This window comes from Lepidochelys kempii, chromosome 1 (genome assembly GCF_965140265.1).
Source record: "Lepidochelys kempii isolate rLepKem1 chromosome 1, rLepKem1.hap2, whole genome shotgun sequence".
Lineage (NCBI taxonomy): Eukaryota > Metazoa > Chordata > Testudines > Cheloniidae > Lepidochelys > Lepidochelys kempii.
Window position 1 is genome coordinate 121817385 of NC_133256.1, and position 19245 is coordinate 121836629.

At 41.6% G+C, this 19245-nt stretch overlaps 1 protein-coding gene across 3 annotated transcripts in view; it reads right to left on the reverse strand.

Annotated features, from left to right (window-relative positions):
- HERC2 (HECT and RLD domain containing E3 ubiquitin protein ligase 2) overlaps positions 1-19245 on the reverse strand; it is a 331520-nt gene that overhangs the window by 50732 nt on the left and 261543 nt on the right. For all 3 annotated transcript variants that reach the window (XM_073353148.1, XM_073353158.1, XM_073353169.1), the window contains 10 exons: positions 18979-19069; positions 15831-16008; positions 15522-15603; positions 15265-15436; positions 13410-13554; positions 10867-11092; positions 9804-9975; positions 8762-8948; positions 7502-7642; positions 542-733 (listed from right to left, as the gene is read on the reverse strand). In XM_073353148.1, coding sequence (XP_073209249.1) covers positions 542-733; positions 7502-7642; positions 8762-8948; positions 9804-9975; positions 10867-11092; positions 13410-13554; positions 15265-15436; positions 15522-15603; positions 15831-16008; positions 18979-19069 — 1586 coding nt within the window. The remainder of the gene's footprint in view (positions 1-541; positions 734-7501; positions 7643-8761; positions 8949-9803; positions 9976-10866; positions 11093-13409; positions 13555-15264; positions 15437-15521; positions 15604-15830; positions 16009-18978; positions 19070-19245) is intronic.

The window sequence follows — 19245 nt, forward strand, 5'->3', positions numbered from 1 at the left end:
TACATGCCTGGAATGTTTGGTGTATCTAAACGAACTGTTGGTTATATACACCTACATGGTAGGTAGTGAATTAATAAACTTGTTGATTAAGAATAACCAAATGTCTGGCTTTGTAAACAACTCTCCAAGACAAATGTAGATCTGAAATGAACCCAGAGTCAAGTTAATAACCCAGTGCTTCCTGGACTCATTTAAAAAGGGGTTATCCTAACTCAATTCCATTCCAGTACTGGCTAGAATATTTATCAAATTGGCAAATCTAGTTTGTTATATTTCAGCTTTGAAATCTAACTGGTACCATGGTCAATTTATAATATTGACTCTCATTGATTTTTACAGCAAACAGCTATATTAATTTGGTATTCCAATAAAACGTATATGGACTCTTATATCAGTAGAAGATAATTATTATAGTTTTCATGTTTGTAAAAACCTATGTCTTCAGAACCTATATCTTCAACGACTAGGAGTCACCTCAATAGAATGAGAAAGAAGGGAGGATAGTTAAAATTTAGTAACAACAAAAATCACTTTGACTGACCTGTGGATATGCAGTGCCCATTCCAGACAGCACAGCGGAAAGAACATCCTTTCCCTTCTCACCAGCCCTGGTGGAGACAGCAAGCTTCAGCAGGTCAACCATGACTCGTGTGTCATCCGGTACTAAAAGACTAGTGAACTCATCTAAATGTTGGGGTTCAGGACCAGATACTTTACTTTGGCTTTCCACATCCTGAAAGAGAAATTGAAGAAACATATAATACATGATGATGGAGGATGGAAGAAAGATTTTATATAACAAACTGAGTTAACTTGCCTAAAAAACCCCAGCATGGTCACTAACCTGTTCTGTAACTTGTTCTTTGAGATATGTTGCACATGTCCATTCCGCTTCAGATGTGTGCACACCCTGTGCACTCGTGTTACAGACTTTCCCTTACAGGTATCCTCATCAGGGCAGCCCATGCACCCCTGCTGCCTCCTACTGCTGCACAATGGCACATAGGGTAGAGCCACCTTGATCCTCCTCACTTCCTTCTTACCACACAGATTTCAACAGTGAGGGGAAGGAGAGGGGGTCGTGGAATGGACATGTGCAACATCTCACAGAACAACAGTTACAGAACAAGTTAGTAACCAGTTTTTCCTTAAGTGATTGCATGTGTTCATTGTGTTTCAAGTCTCTCTCAAGCAGGTCAATCAGGAGGTGGGATCAGAGTCGAACTGAATAATCACAGAAGGACTAAATGTCCAAATCTCATATCTCCAGACTGTTGAGAGATGGCATTAGAATCAGAAGTATGTACTGATGACCAAGTTGCATCTCTACAAACATCCACTACAGGCACATGAGCTAGAAAGGCTGCAGAGGCCGAGATCTTGTTGAACATGCCAACATCCTGTTTGGGGAAGTTACATTGGTCATGTCAGGTTTCAGAGTAGCAGCCGTGTTAGTCTGTATTCGCAAAAAGAAAAGGAGTACTTGTGGCACCTCAGAGACTAACCAATTTATTTGAGCATAAGCTTTCGTGAGCTACAGCTTACTTCATCGGATGCATTGTGTCATAGCACAATCATATACAGGAGGAAATCCACAATAAGATTCTTTGAGATGAGACTGGAATGCCCTTCATCCTGCCTGCAACTGCCACAAACAGTTGTGAAGATGGCCTATGGTTTAGTCCTATCCAAGTAAAATGCTAATGATCACCTAACATCAAGTGTGTGGAGAATGAGGATCAGGGAAGAATGTTGGTAAGTATATTGCCTGACTGATATGGAAGTGAGAAACTACTCTGGTGAGAAATTTTGGATGAAGGTGAAGATATACCTTTTCCTTGTAGAAGATACCTGGTGGATTAGATACCAGGGCTCTCAATTCCCTCACTCTTCTTGCAGAGATAATTGCCACCAAAACTTACTTGAAAGATGAAGCAACGAACAGAGAGCAGGCAGTTCAAAGGGCAAGGTGGGGGTGTATAATAATGTTCAAATCCCCATAAGGGGACATACCACCTCCTTTCAGTCCTCTTAGCTGTGTGAGGCAGGGAAGATGGTTTTTGCCACAATACTTTAGTGGGCTCCCAAACAGCTTCATTTATGGGCAGCGCCACTCAAGGCAGCCTCACAGATGCCAAAATGTCAACCAATCTACCTGAGCTCTCCTGAACTACTTCCATCTGTATATCAGGGTGGAAGCCATTCTCTTAACGAGGTTCTCTTATAATCATCCAGAAAAGGTGAGAACGCACTAGACACTATCACCTCATCAAGCGATGAGGAGGAGCAACCCAAGGCTGGCTGAAATGGCACTTCTCCCAATTCCTCCAAAGTGAGATTCACTGAGGTAGACTCTTCAAGTTCCATGCTGAGCTCAGTACCAGGAGTGGCTTCTTGCTGATGCAAAGAGTGATCACAGTACCTACAGGAGCAGGAAGGGCGAGAAGAGGAGGAACTGGAGCTGGACGGAAATGCCCACTGGCTGCAATACAGTTGCTGATATGGCATTGGAGTCCAATTTTTTTCCTGACCAAGGCTCCCGACTGAACAACCAACATGGAGCCTCTACTGGACACCAGCAGTGAAAACCTCTCATAGCAGAGTGATGTTTTACGAGACACGGCTGTGACACAAAATCCAATTTCTGACTCAGACAACAAACCCAAGTCATTCAATGAGGGAGGTGCCGGGCTTCTCGGTGCTGGGAGCAGTGATGGGAGTCTGGAGAGGATGGCACTGGAGAAATTATAGTCAGTTTGCTCCTCAACTGCACCGCACAAAGGGGTATCAGAGCATTCGAAGGTGCCCATGGTACTGGGTGCTGAACTCTAGCAGTCAGCAAGTCCATTTGGGTGTCTGTTGGTATTGGATGAAGTGTTCCTTGAACCACCAGTACCAACAGACTCAGCTGATCACTTGCCACGACATAAGTCTCAGGTGTTGATAGCAAATGGAGAGCCTCTTGGTGCTGCTGATGAAAAAGACGGTGCTTCCTTATAGCCAATTTCAACAGCATCCGCACCTGAGTTAGCGACCCCACCGAAGGTTCTACCTGCCCCAAAAACAAAACTGCTTGGCACTACGTGCCCTCTACCCAGCTTCTCAGCTTGACTGCTCGACACTGGTGCTGGCGACCTCAATATCCAGGACAATGCCATTCCTCAGTGCAGTCTTCTAATGTTTCTTCTTCAGTACTGGAGAAGGAGATCAATGTCGGGACTCTGCCAGGCCAGGAGGAGCACTAGTAACCAAAGTCCCTGCAGATTTCACCCCTGTCCCTGATGTGTGCTTCTCTGAGGCACTTCAGAAACCTGGAGTGCAGGTCCCTGCTGGCATCAGCTTCATGCATGCATTGCAAGGTTTAAAGCAGTGGTCTCCAATCTTTTTAAGCAGAAGATCACTTCTTCAATTTAAGGACAATGCAGGATCTACCCCGCCCCTTCCTCGAGGCCCCACCCCTTCCCCAAAGCCCCGACCACTCCATCTCCCCCTCTCTCTGTTGCTCACTCTCCCCCACCCTCACTCACTTTCACCAGGCTGGGGAAGGGGGTTGGTAGGGGGTGCGGTCTCTGGGCTGGGGCTAAGGGGTTTATAGTGTGGGAGAGGGCTTCAGGCTGAGCCTGAGGCAGAGGGTTGGGGTGCAGGAGTGGGTGAGAGGTGCAAGCTCTGGGAGGGGGCTCAGGGGTGGGGCAGGGGCTTGGGATGCAGGAGGAGGTTTGGGGTGCTGGCTCCGAGAGGGGGGTTGGGGTGCAGGCTCTTGCCGGGTGGCAGTTACCTCAGGTGGCTCCTGTTCAGCAGCGCGGCGGGGCTAAGGCAGGCTCCCTGACTGCCCCGGCGCCATGCAGCTCCCGGAAGGGGCCAATGCGCCCCTGCAGCCCCTGGCCACAGTTCCCCGTTCCCAGCCAATGGGAACTGCAGGGGTGGCGCCTGCAGAGATGGGCAGCACGTGGAGACTCCTGCCTCCCATTCCCCCAGGGCTGCACTGGGAGCAGCATGGGGCCAGAGCAGGCCAAGAACCTGCCTTAGCAGCAGCCCCACCACATAACTGGACTTTTAGTGGCCAGAGATCGCAATTGACTGGAAGAATGTTCAGGATCGACCGGTTGGTGACCACTGGTTTAAAGTCTGGGGACTGAGGCATGCCACAGCACTGGGCATCGATACCCAGAACCACTGGGAACCAAAATGTAAATTATATACACTAGTAAAAGAAAAAAATAAACCTACACTTCAGTAAGGCGACGCAACGAGTACCAACTATATACAACAGAAAGACTCAGAAAGAGGGAAACACTTGTGGTAACAAGTTAGCACGCTCTGACAATCACCACAGGTGGTAAGAAGGAAAAGATGGGAATTGGTTCTACCCTTTGGAGCATCATGCAGCAGCACAACACAACAGAGTACACATGTGCCATCCCAATGGGTACAGCTGAGGGAAAAATCTCAAATGCTAGTGCACTGAGCAAGTTTACACCTGCAGGGGAAAGGGCATGTGCAAGCACTCCAAGAAGAAACAGAAGTTTAATACTGTGACCCTAAGAGCATCTCTATACCAGAAGACAAGGGACTCCTGGTATGCAGCAGTGAGTTTCAGCTGGCCCAATCAGCTCAGTGTACCCCAACTCTTATACCCCAACTGTTGTACCCCAACTGTTATAATCTAAAAGGTGTTGTATGTCTCTGAAAAATTAATAACTCACTGATCATTAATATTTGTGAATGAGGTATATACAGTCAATTCACAAAGGATTATACAGATGTGCTGTAATTATGACAAACATGTTTAATCTAGGCATGTCAGGGAGAGTTGATACACAGGTTCCCCCCAGAAAACAGAATGCAGTCCCACCTGCTTGAATGTGTCTCCCATGTAAATTGAGCAAGGTGTGACTGAAGACAGAAAAGCACATTTGCATGCCAGCCAAACAAAGCCATCAGGAGAGCAAGTGGGGAAAAAGCAATCACTTAATCTCAATGGGGGATGGAGACGGTACCCCAGGAAGCCTTCCTGCCTCATGAAGAAGCATCAATGAACTTTTAGAGAGATATTTTTCAGAGGCTTACTAAACTATAAAGAGAGGGGCAGAGAACCATTAATTTATCATTTACCTGAAGAGACAAAGAAAACCAGCACTTTGGACTGTGTGGGGATCCTAAGAACTAGTCAGCCATTGCTGGAAAAGGAAGACTGAGGACGAAACTACTTTGAACAAATACTGTAGCTTGTTAAGATAGGTTATAGCGACTAGGAAGCGCATTTTAACTTTTTTTTTGTAACCTTTTCTATCTTTATCCCTTATACTTGAACTCACTTAACAGCTCTCTCTTTTTCAGTCAACAAACTTGTTTTACTTTTTATCTAAACCAGTCCAGTGCTTTGGTTGAACTGAAGTGATTGTTAACTCCAGTCAAGATAACATGCTGCTGTTTCTTTAAACACTTTTGCTTTAAACACTCTTTAAAGGAGCAACAAACTTAACGGCTTCTGTTCCAGGAGAGGGCTGAACACTGCAGGGAGATTGTTTGGGGGAAATTCAGAACTGGTACGGAGTTGGGGTTTTAACCTGTACATTCATATGCTGGCTGCTGATGTCAGGGATGTAAGCCACAGCAACATAGTATTGAAGGCCCCAGAGTTATAGGGCAGGCAGTCTGGATTGAAGCCCAAAAGGTCAAATACATTGTCTTATTAGTATGCTTTTTCCCCCAATGAAGGAAGTGTTTCTCTGTCACCAGCATCTTGTAAATACAAAGAAAATCGCAGGATCATTAAACTGATAGATACAAGACTCGAAAAAATCTAAAACATATAATAAATGAGGCCCTACTTAATTTGCGATATTGTGGCTCCCGCAATATTAGGATTCCACTGCAATTTTGCCAGTGGGAGCCCCAGCAGCAACCCCCTACTCTCAGCCCCACACAGCCAACAGCGGAAAATCACAGAAAAGTAATAATGGACCTTATTACTGCAAATAATAAGGTCCATTATTACTTTTCCGTGATTTTCCACGGCTTGTCTGCAACTCAGCCGCAATTTTTGGACAATCATCCCGGGATTCAAGTAGGGGATTAATAATAAACATCTATCAGCTGTATCCACACAGTTATGACTAGTAGGAAGTAGTGGTAGGTTAACAAGTGTTCAGCTCCTATTTTCTGAAAGCCCTAACTAATTAAAAGGTTGACAACTGACTGTCAAATCCTCAGAACAAAGTAGTAAGGGGGAAAATATCAACTATTTCTTGATTTTATGAACCAATGCTTATTAGCAAGGCTTAGGGGAGTTGCATATTTAGGGATCACTTCACAATACCATTTGGGGCATTTACCAAACAAACCTAAGCCATGCTGAAGTATACTATAAAAATTACTACCTACTTATGTAAACAATACTTTTACATGTATTAGACAGTAGGGCTGGCTGGAAAATAAATTTCATTTCTGAAAGAACATCAAGCTTTCAAAAATTTGTTTTCATTCCACATCAGAACTGAAATGAGACTTTTTGAATTTTAGGATGAAAAAAAAAAAACATACAAGACTACCAACCCCAGAATAACCAGTAAACTCAGTGGTGGTTAGGGCACTCACCTAGGATATGAGATTCAATTCCCTGCCTAATTTGAAACTGAGACATAGGGCAGGTCTACACTACCGCTTAAGTCGATCTAACTTAAGTCACTTAGGGATATGAAAAAGAAACCCCCCGAGCGATGCAAGTTATAGTGACCTAAGAGCTGTCCACACCAATACTATGTTGGTGGGAGATGCTCTCCCACTGACATAGCTTCCGCCTTTCGTGGAGTTGGAGCAATTATGTCGATGGGAGAGTGCTCTCCTGTCGGCGTAGAGCATCTTCACTAGATGTGCTGCAGCTGCGCTGATGTAGTGCTTCTAGTGTAGACCTGCCCTTAGACCTGGGTCTCCCACATCCCAGGTGAGTGCCCTAAATCACCAGACGATTATTGATTATTCTGGGGTCAGGGTCCTTCTCTCCCCTTTTCCTCTAGGTCTCCCACATGAGTGATCTAACCACCAGGCTACTGGTTATTCTTGAGTTCCTCTCTCCCCTTCCAGAAATTCCATCCTGACCTTAAAAAACCTTCCCAATTAAATTTTTGTCAAAATAAGATACTTTTTCATGAAACATTTCAACTTTGACAAAACAGCACTTTTAGATGGGAAAAATTTTCAAAAAATTTGTGACCAGCTCTACCTAGCACCATAAAAAATACATTTGTATTACACAAAGCTAACTACATACACAGGATTGTATTACATTCTCAACAAGAAACAGGACGCGTACTAAGCAGTGAATTCAGAAGTGACTGCAGAACCTGACTTTCCAATAAAACAGCTTGCATATGGCAGTTGCTGTAGCACCAGAAATCTATTTTTACTCTGATGACATAACCTGTCAAACACCAGAACAATTCAATTGCTTGATTGAGATACATAATGAAACCTATAATGTTAAAAATATTAGCATTATTACTTCCTTGGTTTTCGTCATGGTTTCTGCTATGATACTGGCAGCTCCAGGATCATCAGTGACTGGAATGAAAGGACGAGAAGAGGCAGCAGCAGCTGAGGGAGTTACAGCAGAGGGCGTCACTGCATCTTCTGAAGAAACAACCTAGTCAAAAAACAGCATAGTTAACCAGATGGCAGAGCAATAAGATATTGCATGCATTTAAACAAGCTTAACTAGACTTTTGAAAAAGAACTTTGAGGACAGTTTGTGCTCAGAAAAGAGATGCCTAAAAACAGCAGCATCTTATTCAAGAAATCCAGTCCCTGTATGAACCTTTATACTGCAGTGGTGCCTATTAGCAAACTAAGGGCTTTTCTTCACTATGGCACTAAGTCAATGTAAGTTACGCTGGTTCAGTTACATAAACTATGTAACTGAAGTCGATGTAACCTACACTGACTTACTGCAGTGTCTACACCATGCTATTTCAATGGGAGACACTCTCCCATCGACTTAGCATTTCTTAACCAGACTCACTAAATTGACACGGCTGCATCAATCGCAGCTGCGCTGATTTAGCTTGTAGTGAAGACAAGCCATAAACCAGGGCCCCGTTGCACTAGGTGCTGTACAAACATGCAGTAAGACGACAATTCTTATCCCAAAGAGCTTACAACCTAAAAAACAAGACGTAACAGCTGGATGAGACAAACAAGTATGCCAGCATGGGGGAATGGAAAAGATGGATCCTTTTTAGTGTCAAAATTATTATTATTACTCCTTTTAACACTGAAGAACCCACACAATATGTTTTATCTGGCTTTCTTTTCAATACATCACACAATAGAAATAAAGTTACAATTATTTGTTACATCTGAAATAAGATTTAGACACTGACCATTTTCTTCATCTTGTCATTTGTTCTTTTTAAAATCCAGTTTAAAAATTTACCTCTAGTTCTTAAACTGTTTCAATACCTGATTAAGAGAATGCCAATATCTTTGAATCAGGTCTAAAACATGGTGAGAAATTACTTTATCATCCTTATGTTTTTTATCTGATTTACTGGACTCGAGACTTGTGAATTGATCAATTATAATCAGGTACAGCTGACAAATTACAGGTACTTCATGGCATTGATTCTAAAAGTTAGACAGATGCTGAAGTAAAGTTCTTACACGTTACTGTCAAATTAAACAAACAGTGTTATTGTTGATAGATGTTTCAGCACTCCAAAATTGTTGCTCTGATAGCAAAACTGATTGATTTTATTTATTTTACCTCTCCTCTCCTGTCTTGCCACGGATTTGGACTCAGTCTCTCTTCGACATCCACTGCTAGCACACATTCTTCCCCATTGGCAGGGCTCCCTGTAGAAGCAGCATCTGGTGGTGGGACCGGGGATGAAGAAGGACATTCCACTGGTGCAATCATACTTGCAGGCATCAGTGCTCCAACCACTGCATCCCTAAATCAAAAATGAACAAACTGTTGAGGACAGACCCACACTAGGACCACCAAATCCTCTCCTTGGAAGAAAAGTGTCCTGTTATTCAGCTGGACTAATACTAAAAGTGATGGTTTTCAATGATAGCAGTCTACAGGGTAGTTTACTTACATTCCATATGGGAGGACTCACACGTAGCTGAGATAGTTACAGATGCCTATAGAGTTTGTGGATTTTTAAGCCAAAGTTTTCCACAAGTTTCTTTTCAGACTCTTTACCACTAATATTTCTCCTGTCTTTACAAACAGAAACGAACAATTTCAAAAGGAGCCCTCTGCCCTCTGATACACATTCTCAGCTGCAAGGTATACAACAAGATTATTGTTGGGAGTTGAACTTTTGGATAGCTATCATTCTGTTCTTATTTCAATGATGCAGTCTCGCATGAAACTTAATATGAAGCTAAGCTAGTATTTTGTTGCAGAGATTTAGAGTTTCCTGTTCCACATAAGACAGTCTTGTCTCAACAAAAAGAAAAGGAGTACTTGTGGCACCTTAGAGACTAACCAATTTATTTGAGCATGAGCTTTCGTGAGCTACACGAAAGCTCATGCTCAAATAAATTGGTTAGTCTCTAAGGTGCCACAAGTACTCCTTTTCTTTTTGCGAATACAGACTAACACGGCTGTTACTCTGAAACTTGTCTCAACAAGCTGATTTCAAGTGAATGCTAAAAGGAAATTGAAATGAAGTTAAAGCATACATCCTAGAGCCCTATTTTATACCCATTATTACCTGCTATAAGGGAGAAATTGTATGAAGTAGCTTACCATCTATGCTTCACCCTGTAAAATACAAGAATGTTGGCATGCCTACCTGGCATACATGATTTGTAATGCTGTCAATATATGAGATAATGCTTGCTGTTTGGCAAGGTTCCCATCTAGCGACAGAAGAATCTTAGCGAGGGAAGGGCGGTTAGGTTTGGAACTGTTTACACCACTGATTTTGTTACTGGCAGCAGAAGAATCTGCATCTGATGGGACACCTGGGAAAAAGAGTCAGACACGCTTTTAAAAAAAAAAGACTATAATGCATAATAACTGGTTTTGATACCTGCTTAATGATACTTTTGGAAAGGATTCTTAGCCTACAATTCCTGTAATTCTGATATGAAACCCAATACTAAACCTAGGTCAGCAACGACTTTCATATAAAACAGGGTCTAAAACTTACTCATGAGAATGGAGACACCTCAACACCACTAGTTTCCTAGTGGCCTCTAAAACAAGCTTTACTTGGACAAAATATTAGCATATAACTTGAGTACTATTTATATATATTGTACATCTATGAAGCTCTGATATTGCTGCAGTTCTGTCCAGATAAAAGATAGCTAATGGATTAAAAGACATAGAAACAGCTAAAATATTCCGATAGTTTTACATAGAACGTTTTTGTTTCTCAAGTCTGACTAAATCTTGGTTCTGATAAACTGGGAAGGTGCCATCATAGAATGCTGCCTCCCTCTTTAATGGTGGTCACTTGTCTTAGAAATCAATAGGTAAGATAACATTTGCATCAACAAGAATTATTTGTAAGAGGCATATGATACAGAGATTTATTATGATGCTAGCATCCAGAAGTCCCAATGCATTTTGGACTTTGACAAACAGTTTAAGACATTTAAAAGTTCAAACTAACACTAATTTTTGTATGACTCCTCAGCTTCAGGACATACAATGTTTTAGCTTCCCAAGTCTTGTTCTCTTCTCACTTCCTCCATTTTCAGCAAATCAGTATGTTTAAATGGCTTTCATCCTGCACAGACACCTCTTCCCCCACACCGGCCTGTCCATATTATACACATTTACAACCCCGCCCAATCTACAAATATTGTTTAAAAATGTTAAGGAAATAAACACAAGCTTTGTATTACCTAGATAAGAAGCGCCTAAAGGGTCTCTAGCAGTCTGGAAGAGTACTGGCTCATGAACAGATGGTGTAGCTACATCCACTGTTGTCCACGCTACACTGTGGGAAGATCCACAAGCAACACGTGTAATTTTCTGGCCTTCTAAACCCTGTACAAGAGTGGGTTTTCTATTGACTGTAGTAGTTCCGTTGCCTTGTTGTCCATGATCATTGTCACCCCAAGCATAAACCTGTCAGACAGTTCTATGTTACTTTGTTTCACTGAGTCTTTCATACAGTTATTTTCAAAATTACTATAAGTCATTTAGAGAGAAGAAGATTCTATGTTACTAATTTAAGATATTTCCAGAGTACCTACCACATTCACATTTAACAGTTGATACTTTCAGGTTACATATGTTACTACAGCACATATGAGCTTCATTCTGTGAGCAGATTCATGTACCATTTCATAATTCTGGGTGTACATGAAGTTAATGGGATTACTTGCACGTGGATTTTACTGGGGCTCAGCATAACTATGATATTTATGCTATCACCCAATATTGAGCAGAAATATGTCCTATCACAACATCATAGATGCTTCTGCATCTTAGGAAGTGAAGAGCAGCAGGTTGTCTCTGAAACATCCAATGATACGATAAATAACAAGGAATAAAAATGCAAAAGCTATATTAAGGTAACAATTAAGATTTAATAAATATATGAAGACAAGAAAAATTTAAGTGACCATCACATTAATATTTGTGCAGTGCTTTGAGAAGTAAAACAATATATAATAAAGAATATTTATTCCATTCAGTAAGTATGTAGCCAATGATTTTAGTTTATTATCCATTTATTGTGTGATGATCAACATGTTATATCTTATATATATTCATTGTATGTTAACTAGAGTTAATTTGTAGGATTATAGAAGTATAAGACTGATCAGTATTTAGAGGAATCATGTATTAGATATAAGTAAGACAAGCTGAAACGGAAGAACCTGTAGGCTGAGGCCTGCAAGATTTTAGCTGAGCCATTTTAGGCCTTGGAGACAAGAAATGCTGACACAAGTAAATGACCGAGGAATAACCCGAAGCCCTAAATTTATGGGAAAAAGAGGTACCAACTGACAATATTGCAAAAATCTAGCCCAGGGGTGGGCAAACTACAGCCCGTGGAGCGTGTCAAGCCCGTCAGACATTTTAATCCGGCCCTCGAGCTCCCACTGGGGAGTGAGGTCTGGGGCTTGCCCCGCTCCGGCACTCCATCCGGAGAGTGGGGTTGCGCGGCTCCAAGAAGCAGCAGCATGTCTGCCCTCTGGCTCCTGTGCATAGGGACAGTCAGAGAGCTCTGCACGCTGCCCCTGCAGCTCCCATTGGCTGGGAACCCCAGCCAATGGAAGCTGCAGGGGTAGGGCCTGCAGACAGGGCAGCGCACAGAGCTGCCTGGCCTCACCTCTGCATAGGAGCCAGAAGGGGGACATACCGCTGCTTCTGGGAGCTGCTTAAGGTAAGCGCAGCCCGGAGCCTGCACCCCTGACCACCTCCTGCACTCCAACCTCCTGCCCTGATCCCCCTCCCTCCCAACACCAAACCCCTCAATCCCAGACCCACCCCAGAGCCTGCACCCCCAGCTCAAGCCCTCACCCCCAGCCCCCCATGCATCTCAACCTCCTACCCCAGCCTGGAGACCCCTCCCAAACCCTGAACTCCTCATTTCTGGTCCCACTGCAGAGCCCACACCCCCAGCTGGAGCCCTCACCCCCTCCTGCACCACAACCCCAATTTTGTGAGTATTCATGGCGCACCATACAATTTCCATACCCAGATGTGGCCCTCAGGCCAAAAAATTTGCCCACCCCTGGTCTTCCCGGAAGATTAAATTTTTAATTATAAACTGGTGTAAAAGTAAATCTTGTCTCCAACATGTGTCTTAGCCACAGGATACAGGCGGTACATCAGTGCTAATGAGAACCTACACAGCCTATAGAATTAGGGTTTCCTCATGTTTCTAGGGGACACACACCAATAAGCAAGAGAGGGCTGACACTTCCATGTACATGTGCAGAATGTAGGTATAGACAGAATCACATTATTAAAAAAGGTGCCCACAGTGGGGAAAATTGTGCTTCCTATAGGAAACTTCCAGCAGGGACCATCCCCGTATTGATGATCAATCCATGGGAGAGCCACCAGACTCTAACACCATGTGGGATGATCTGAGTATGTCTGTAGTTATAACTGGTGCATGGATATACTTAGGAATTTTATATGCTGTGACATTTATAACTTTGTTGGCAACTTTAATAAAATTGTTAAAAGATAGTGGATCTTGTGCTTGTGATTTTTTGTGTTACTTGTCTATGGTTTCATGTATTCCTATGAACTCTAGATCTAGAGTAAACAGAGATAACTCTGTTGGGTTAGAGACTGTAGCCACCAGAGCCAAATCCACTGTAATATAATTAACATTAAATAAAATAAAAGGCTACAAGTATTATTGCTGTTACTACATTACATTGCCTCAGTATCTAGCTTTTTCTGGACCAGAGTAACTTACCTGTCCTGTGTCAGTGACAGCCAGGCAGTGAAGTGCACCTACAGCCACATGTACAATCTTCTTCCCTCTCAGCCCTTCTACAACCTGTGGCTTTCGCACATGAACATCAGTGCCATGACCTAGCCTGAAGTAATCCCCCTTGCCCCTGGAACAGACAAGGAAGTAAATCATAATATATCAGGGTTGGAAGGGATCTCAGGAGGTCATGTAGTCCAACCCCCTGCTCAAAGCAGGACCAATCCCCAATATTTGCCCCAGATCCCTAAATGGCCCCCTCAAGGATTGAACTCACAACCCTGGGTTTAGCAGGCCAATTCTCAAAACCACTGAGCCATCCCGCCGCCCTCCCCCGAAGCAGTTATATCATTCCACACATGGCAATTCTTTGCCATTACACGTTTGCAATTTGAAATCCTTTATATATCCAAAAGGGAAAGTGCACGTAACAGCAATGCAAATTTCTTGACTATGACCTTGAAACCTGACTTGGAAAGACTCATCCCTCGAGGGTAGCGAAAAATCTACAATCTTTCATACATTGGCTTCAATACCAAAAATGTACCATTTATGATTATTTTGGGGGAAGTACTGTGGTTGCATAAAATTCGTTCTGTTTTGAAATATCTTACTATTATAAACTTACTTATACTCAAAAATGACTGGGATTTTTTTAACTCATTAAAATCACTATCCAGCTTACAATTTATATAAACACAGGACCTGCACTGTGACAACTAGTCACATGAGTAAAATTGCACGTACTTAACTGTTTGCATAACTGAGGCTTCAGACAAGCCTCAAACACAGGTTACTTTTATTACCAACATATGAAATTTTCCTCAACTGTCTGAGAGACACCATTAACACTGCACTACTCTCTTGTCCTTCAGTCTATTTTATGGCTATACCTCAAGATATTACTAACAGTATCAACCAAGCAGAAAAAACTGAAGAGTGTTGGTTAGAGGATCATTGCTAACAAAAAATATCTTTTGAGTTTTAAGTTTCATGAATTATCTTTAATAAAATTTTACTTTAACTAACTCACCAATTCACTTTTAAGTTCTCAGATGGGAAATTCTCATTCTATACTCAAAGAGTATTCTAATATTGAGGAAAATATACTGTATTCTCTATACATAAAGTGGTTGAATCCGATTCAAGTGGAAAAACTAATCCCTAACAATGGAATCACAACCAGTCATTCTGTAATTAGAGAACATATATAAGATGCAGCAGAGCACTTGCTTTAACATAAGAACCAAGAGGAACTGAGCTATATTATTTCAAAGACTATCTATAAGGCCCTACTTGAATTGTGGGACGATTGTCAAAAAATTGCAGCTGAATTACGGCAAGCCACGGAAAATTGTGGAAAAGAACAATGGACCTTATTATTTTCCATGATTTCCCACTGTTGGCCACCCAGGGCTGAGAAGGGGAGCTGTGGTGGAAGTAAAATACTGCAGAATCCACAATATCACAAGTTAAGTAGGGCCTCAACTATATAAATATTTTATTTTATCACAATAATCTTTATTTCTATTTATTTTTAAATTGCACTAAAACCTATACACCCCAACCAGGCAAGGGTCCCAGTTATGGTAGGCACTCTATAAAGATTTAGTAAATGACAGTACCTTCTCAAAGAGCTTTCTAAGAGACAAAATGTAACAGGTGGGTGCATAAATAAGTGAGCAGGGGGAGGAAGAGAGGAGGTGGTGATAATAATAGGATGTTTTAGAATAAACTAAGCATGTGCACAAAACATAGATGTAATAAGCCAGTCCATAGCAATCAACACAACTCAAATGCCTTGAAATTTGTTGTAAATTTCTTAGCAACCTTGACATACCAGGTCCACACCACTCCAGATTTGGTAAGTGCCAAAGAGAACTGAGCCCCACACTCAATCTGGCACACGCTCTGGCCATTTAGTCTTTCAATGTTCTGAGGAATGTTGCATCCTTCACTTCCTCCTCGGCCCAGTTTTCCAAAGTCACCATCTCCCCAGGAAAACACCAAACCTAGTAACACCAACCAAACAGTATGTCAGACTACGAGCACAATATTCCCATATGCTATGAAGTTGCTAAAGCAAGATACTCCTACCTTCATCTGTCAAAGCCAGAGTCTGAGCATCTCTGCTTCCACAAGCAACTTGAATGACTCTGTGACCAAGAAGCACTTTAACCTACAACACACAGAAAAGTAAGCATGCTGCCTCAAACACATTACGCATATTTTTAGAAGTTTCACAGTAACTTCAAAGTACTTGTGACTTATTTTGTTCTTTATACATCCAAGCTCACATTACACACTGCTTTGGGATTCTTAGCTTTATTTCTCCCTTTATTTTCTCTTCTTGTGTATATACATACATAGACACTACCGCAACCAGGAAACACCTCAAGTACTTACCATCTTCGGTTTGAGTTGTGTAGTATTGTCTCCATGACCCAACCTGCCGTATTCTCCAAGGCCCCATGTGTACAATTCACCACTAGAGGTGATGGCAGCACTGTGAGAACTGCCACAAGCAATATCACGGATGCGCTTGGTTTTCAACGCTTCTATCAACCTTGGTTTATCACAATTCCTAAAGATAGAATAAAAGGATTTATCACCTACTTTTGTGATGTCATGCAATATATTTCATGCCCTATCCTCCAATGCCTCATGTAATATTATGCACCCAAACGGCAAATCTGCCCTAATGCTAATATGTAAGACTCCAATGTTTCACTTTAAGTTACTGGTTTAATTTATTTTTCTATTTATCTTAAAGCTATACTGGTTTAAGTCAATTTACGCAGAAAATGTAGGTTTGGTAAGAAATAAACTTTTAAAAAGCTGAATACATATTTTCATTTTCCACTATTTTTGGAGTTCCTTTGTTAAGAAACGTTATGTAATACATACACACTGCAGCATCCTGATAATGAAGAACCAGAAAGAGAGAGATTAAAATGTGTATGTTAAAAAGTGAAACTGAATGACCTGTCTTCATTGCCCACCCTGAGCTAATTATGAAAATTAACGGTAGAGAAAGTAAAAAGTCAAATATTTAAAACAGTCAGCTGTAATACTCCAGTATTATCAGTTAGACGTTTCTATAGATTGTATTTCTCCAGTGGATGCATCTTCAAAAAGAGAGACTGAAATTCTCTTTTGAATACAAAGTTACGAACAAATTCTGTCTGAAAAAAGATATTCAGTATCTGCCAAATATTTTTTGCAAAATCCATTTCAGTCCCAAAAGTGGAGGCCCCCAGGCCCTACATGCCAGCCCAGAAGCATGGCCTCTGATCTCTTGGTCCTGCTCTGCACAGGGTGGAGGAGGATAGCACAGAATGTTGTACACCTGACTGAGCCTCCAATACAGCAGCATGAGGACTGCAGTATCTCCAACCTGCAGTGCAAGGAGCCGGAGGATGAGGAAAGATGCCCATTCCTATTCCAGCTCTGTTCTTCACAAGGGGACCAGACTAAACAAGCATTCATTGTCAGCTGTCTGCTAGAGTACTGAAGATGTTTCTTGTGAACATCACTGCAGCATTTGCCTGAGAAAGTAGGATGTCTTTTTGTTAAATTCAACCTGCTCACTGAATTCATAGTCGTGTTTTAATTTAAGTAGGTTTTCTAATGCGGCGTACATGCTACAACCATTATTAACATTTCTAAAGAAATTAAGTAGGGCTTTGGAGAAATACATTTCAACCCTAATAGTAAGGACCCAGTCTTTCCACACTGTCCCAGCAAGGCCTGGCAGGTACAGGGCTATCAGGGAGACATTATGCAGGCCGCAGCACGGATGCAGTGCCCACAATGAGTCAAGAATGTTTTCTGCTTATAATTATATTTAATAAATAGAAGAAATATCTAACAAACAAGGTATGTACCTATGCTTAAGCTAATAAAGCCACATTTTGTCTTGTCTCATACCCTCCCCTTCCGTTTGCCACCCACACACTTGTTGGGTCATGTCTATTCTGAGACTCAAGCTCTGAGGCACATGCTGTATTTTTCTATATATTGCGTAAAGATCCTAAGAACACCTCTGAGAACTATACAGTATGAAGATCAGTTTTCTACTGAATATGTTAATATTAAATAACTTGAAGATTTCCCCAGTGTGTATAACACACAAAGTGAGTATAAAACTATTTTTCTCAATCTTTCCTTGATAAAAAGCGTTTGAAATTTATGAAACTTTCAAGAGAAAATTCTACTTCCTAGCTCAAAAAAAGTATGCCAATTGTCAAATGAAAGAGAGAGAATAACAAAACCCCTTCACAAACTTTAAAGGCACCATACTTTAGGCAGGTCTTCATTACCCGCCGGATCGGCGGGTAGTGATCAATCTATCGGGGATCGATTTATTGAATCTCGTCTAGATGCGATAAATCGATCCTCAAACACGCTCCCTGTCGACTCCGGAACTTCAGCTTGCCAGAGGCAGAAGCGGAGTCAAGAAGGGAGTCACCGCCGTCCTCACGGCCAGGTAAGTTGACCTAAGATACGCCGACTTCAGCTATGCTATTCGCATAGCTGAAGTTGCGTATCTTAGGTCAACCCCCCCACAGTGTAGGCCAGGGCTTAGACTACTAAATTAAAAATAAAATAATGACTTAAGTAGATGGTACAGTGTGGGTTGTTGGTATTAAATACAATGTTGGTACTTTTGTTTTACTGTTTCAATAAAATATCTGATTTCACAGAAGTAGCTTAGCTTGAGTGAGCTATCAAATACTCAGCTTCTAATTCAGCTTCTGCCAGAAAACATTTTTAGCTAACAGATATTTGGAAATACTAGACTTAGAAACTAATGGTGCACCAAACCTCGTTTGTATCAAAGTCCACAATACTAATCTGCAGTTCTAAAGCATCTTCCATTAGGAGTCTCAAGTAGCTTAAAAATTTTAATATATCACAACAGCCTACCTGATCCTGAGACACGAGGGCTACTAACGTGAGTTTGAATTATTGCTATATGATAGAGAAAGTGCTTGACATGAGACATAGCTCAGTCAGGTAGGGCAGCACCAATTCACCATGGAAAAAGCACTTTTAGCTTTATTTGTTTTATCAACCATTCAAAAAACGTTAGTGGGCCTCTTACCTAGAAACTGAGGTGAAAATCATGAAGAACTTCTAGAAAGCATGAGCGTAACCTTATCAAGCTGTGGGAGGCATTTCAGCGTCCCCACTCCCACCTCCCTCAGTGCATATTGGCAACCAATATTCCTGTTGCCTCTCACGTAACTTTTCAATAATGAATATACAAAAGACACCCAGTTAAACACTGACCTTGCCCATTAAGAGAAATCTATTTTTAAAAAGCTATATTAATTTTAACTTGAGCGTCCCTTTAAAACTACTGAAATTGCAATAAAAGCTTAGTTTGCAACATACAAAACTGATATATGTATTGCAGACGAATCCTTTTGTAACACAATTCTTTATTACTAATATATTTAAATACTGTCACTGCTTGCTAACAATGATTCAATATCATTTATTTGAAATATTTCCTATTTCAAGGTACTAACAGAAATTATATCCTTACATTCTGCTGAAGTGGCCAAGTTTTCCATCATCTCCTTCGCCCCATGAAAATACCTTCCCATCAACAGTTAAAGCCATAGCATGCCGGCCACCTGCAAGGATTTAAACTGCAAGTTTTAAACAGCAAAGATTTATTTCTTTGTCCTCCAGTATGGAAGACCAGAATGCGCACATAGTCAACAGGGCAGCAAAAGTCAAGCAAAAGCCAAAACATCCCTTTAGTGCTGCAATTTAATATAGTGCTACACTTTCCACCCCATAACTCTTT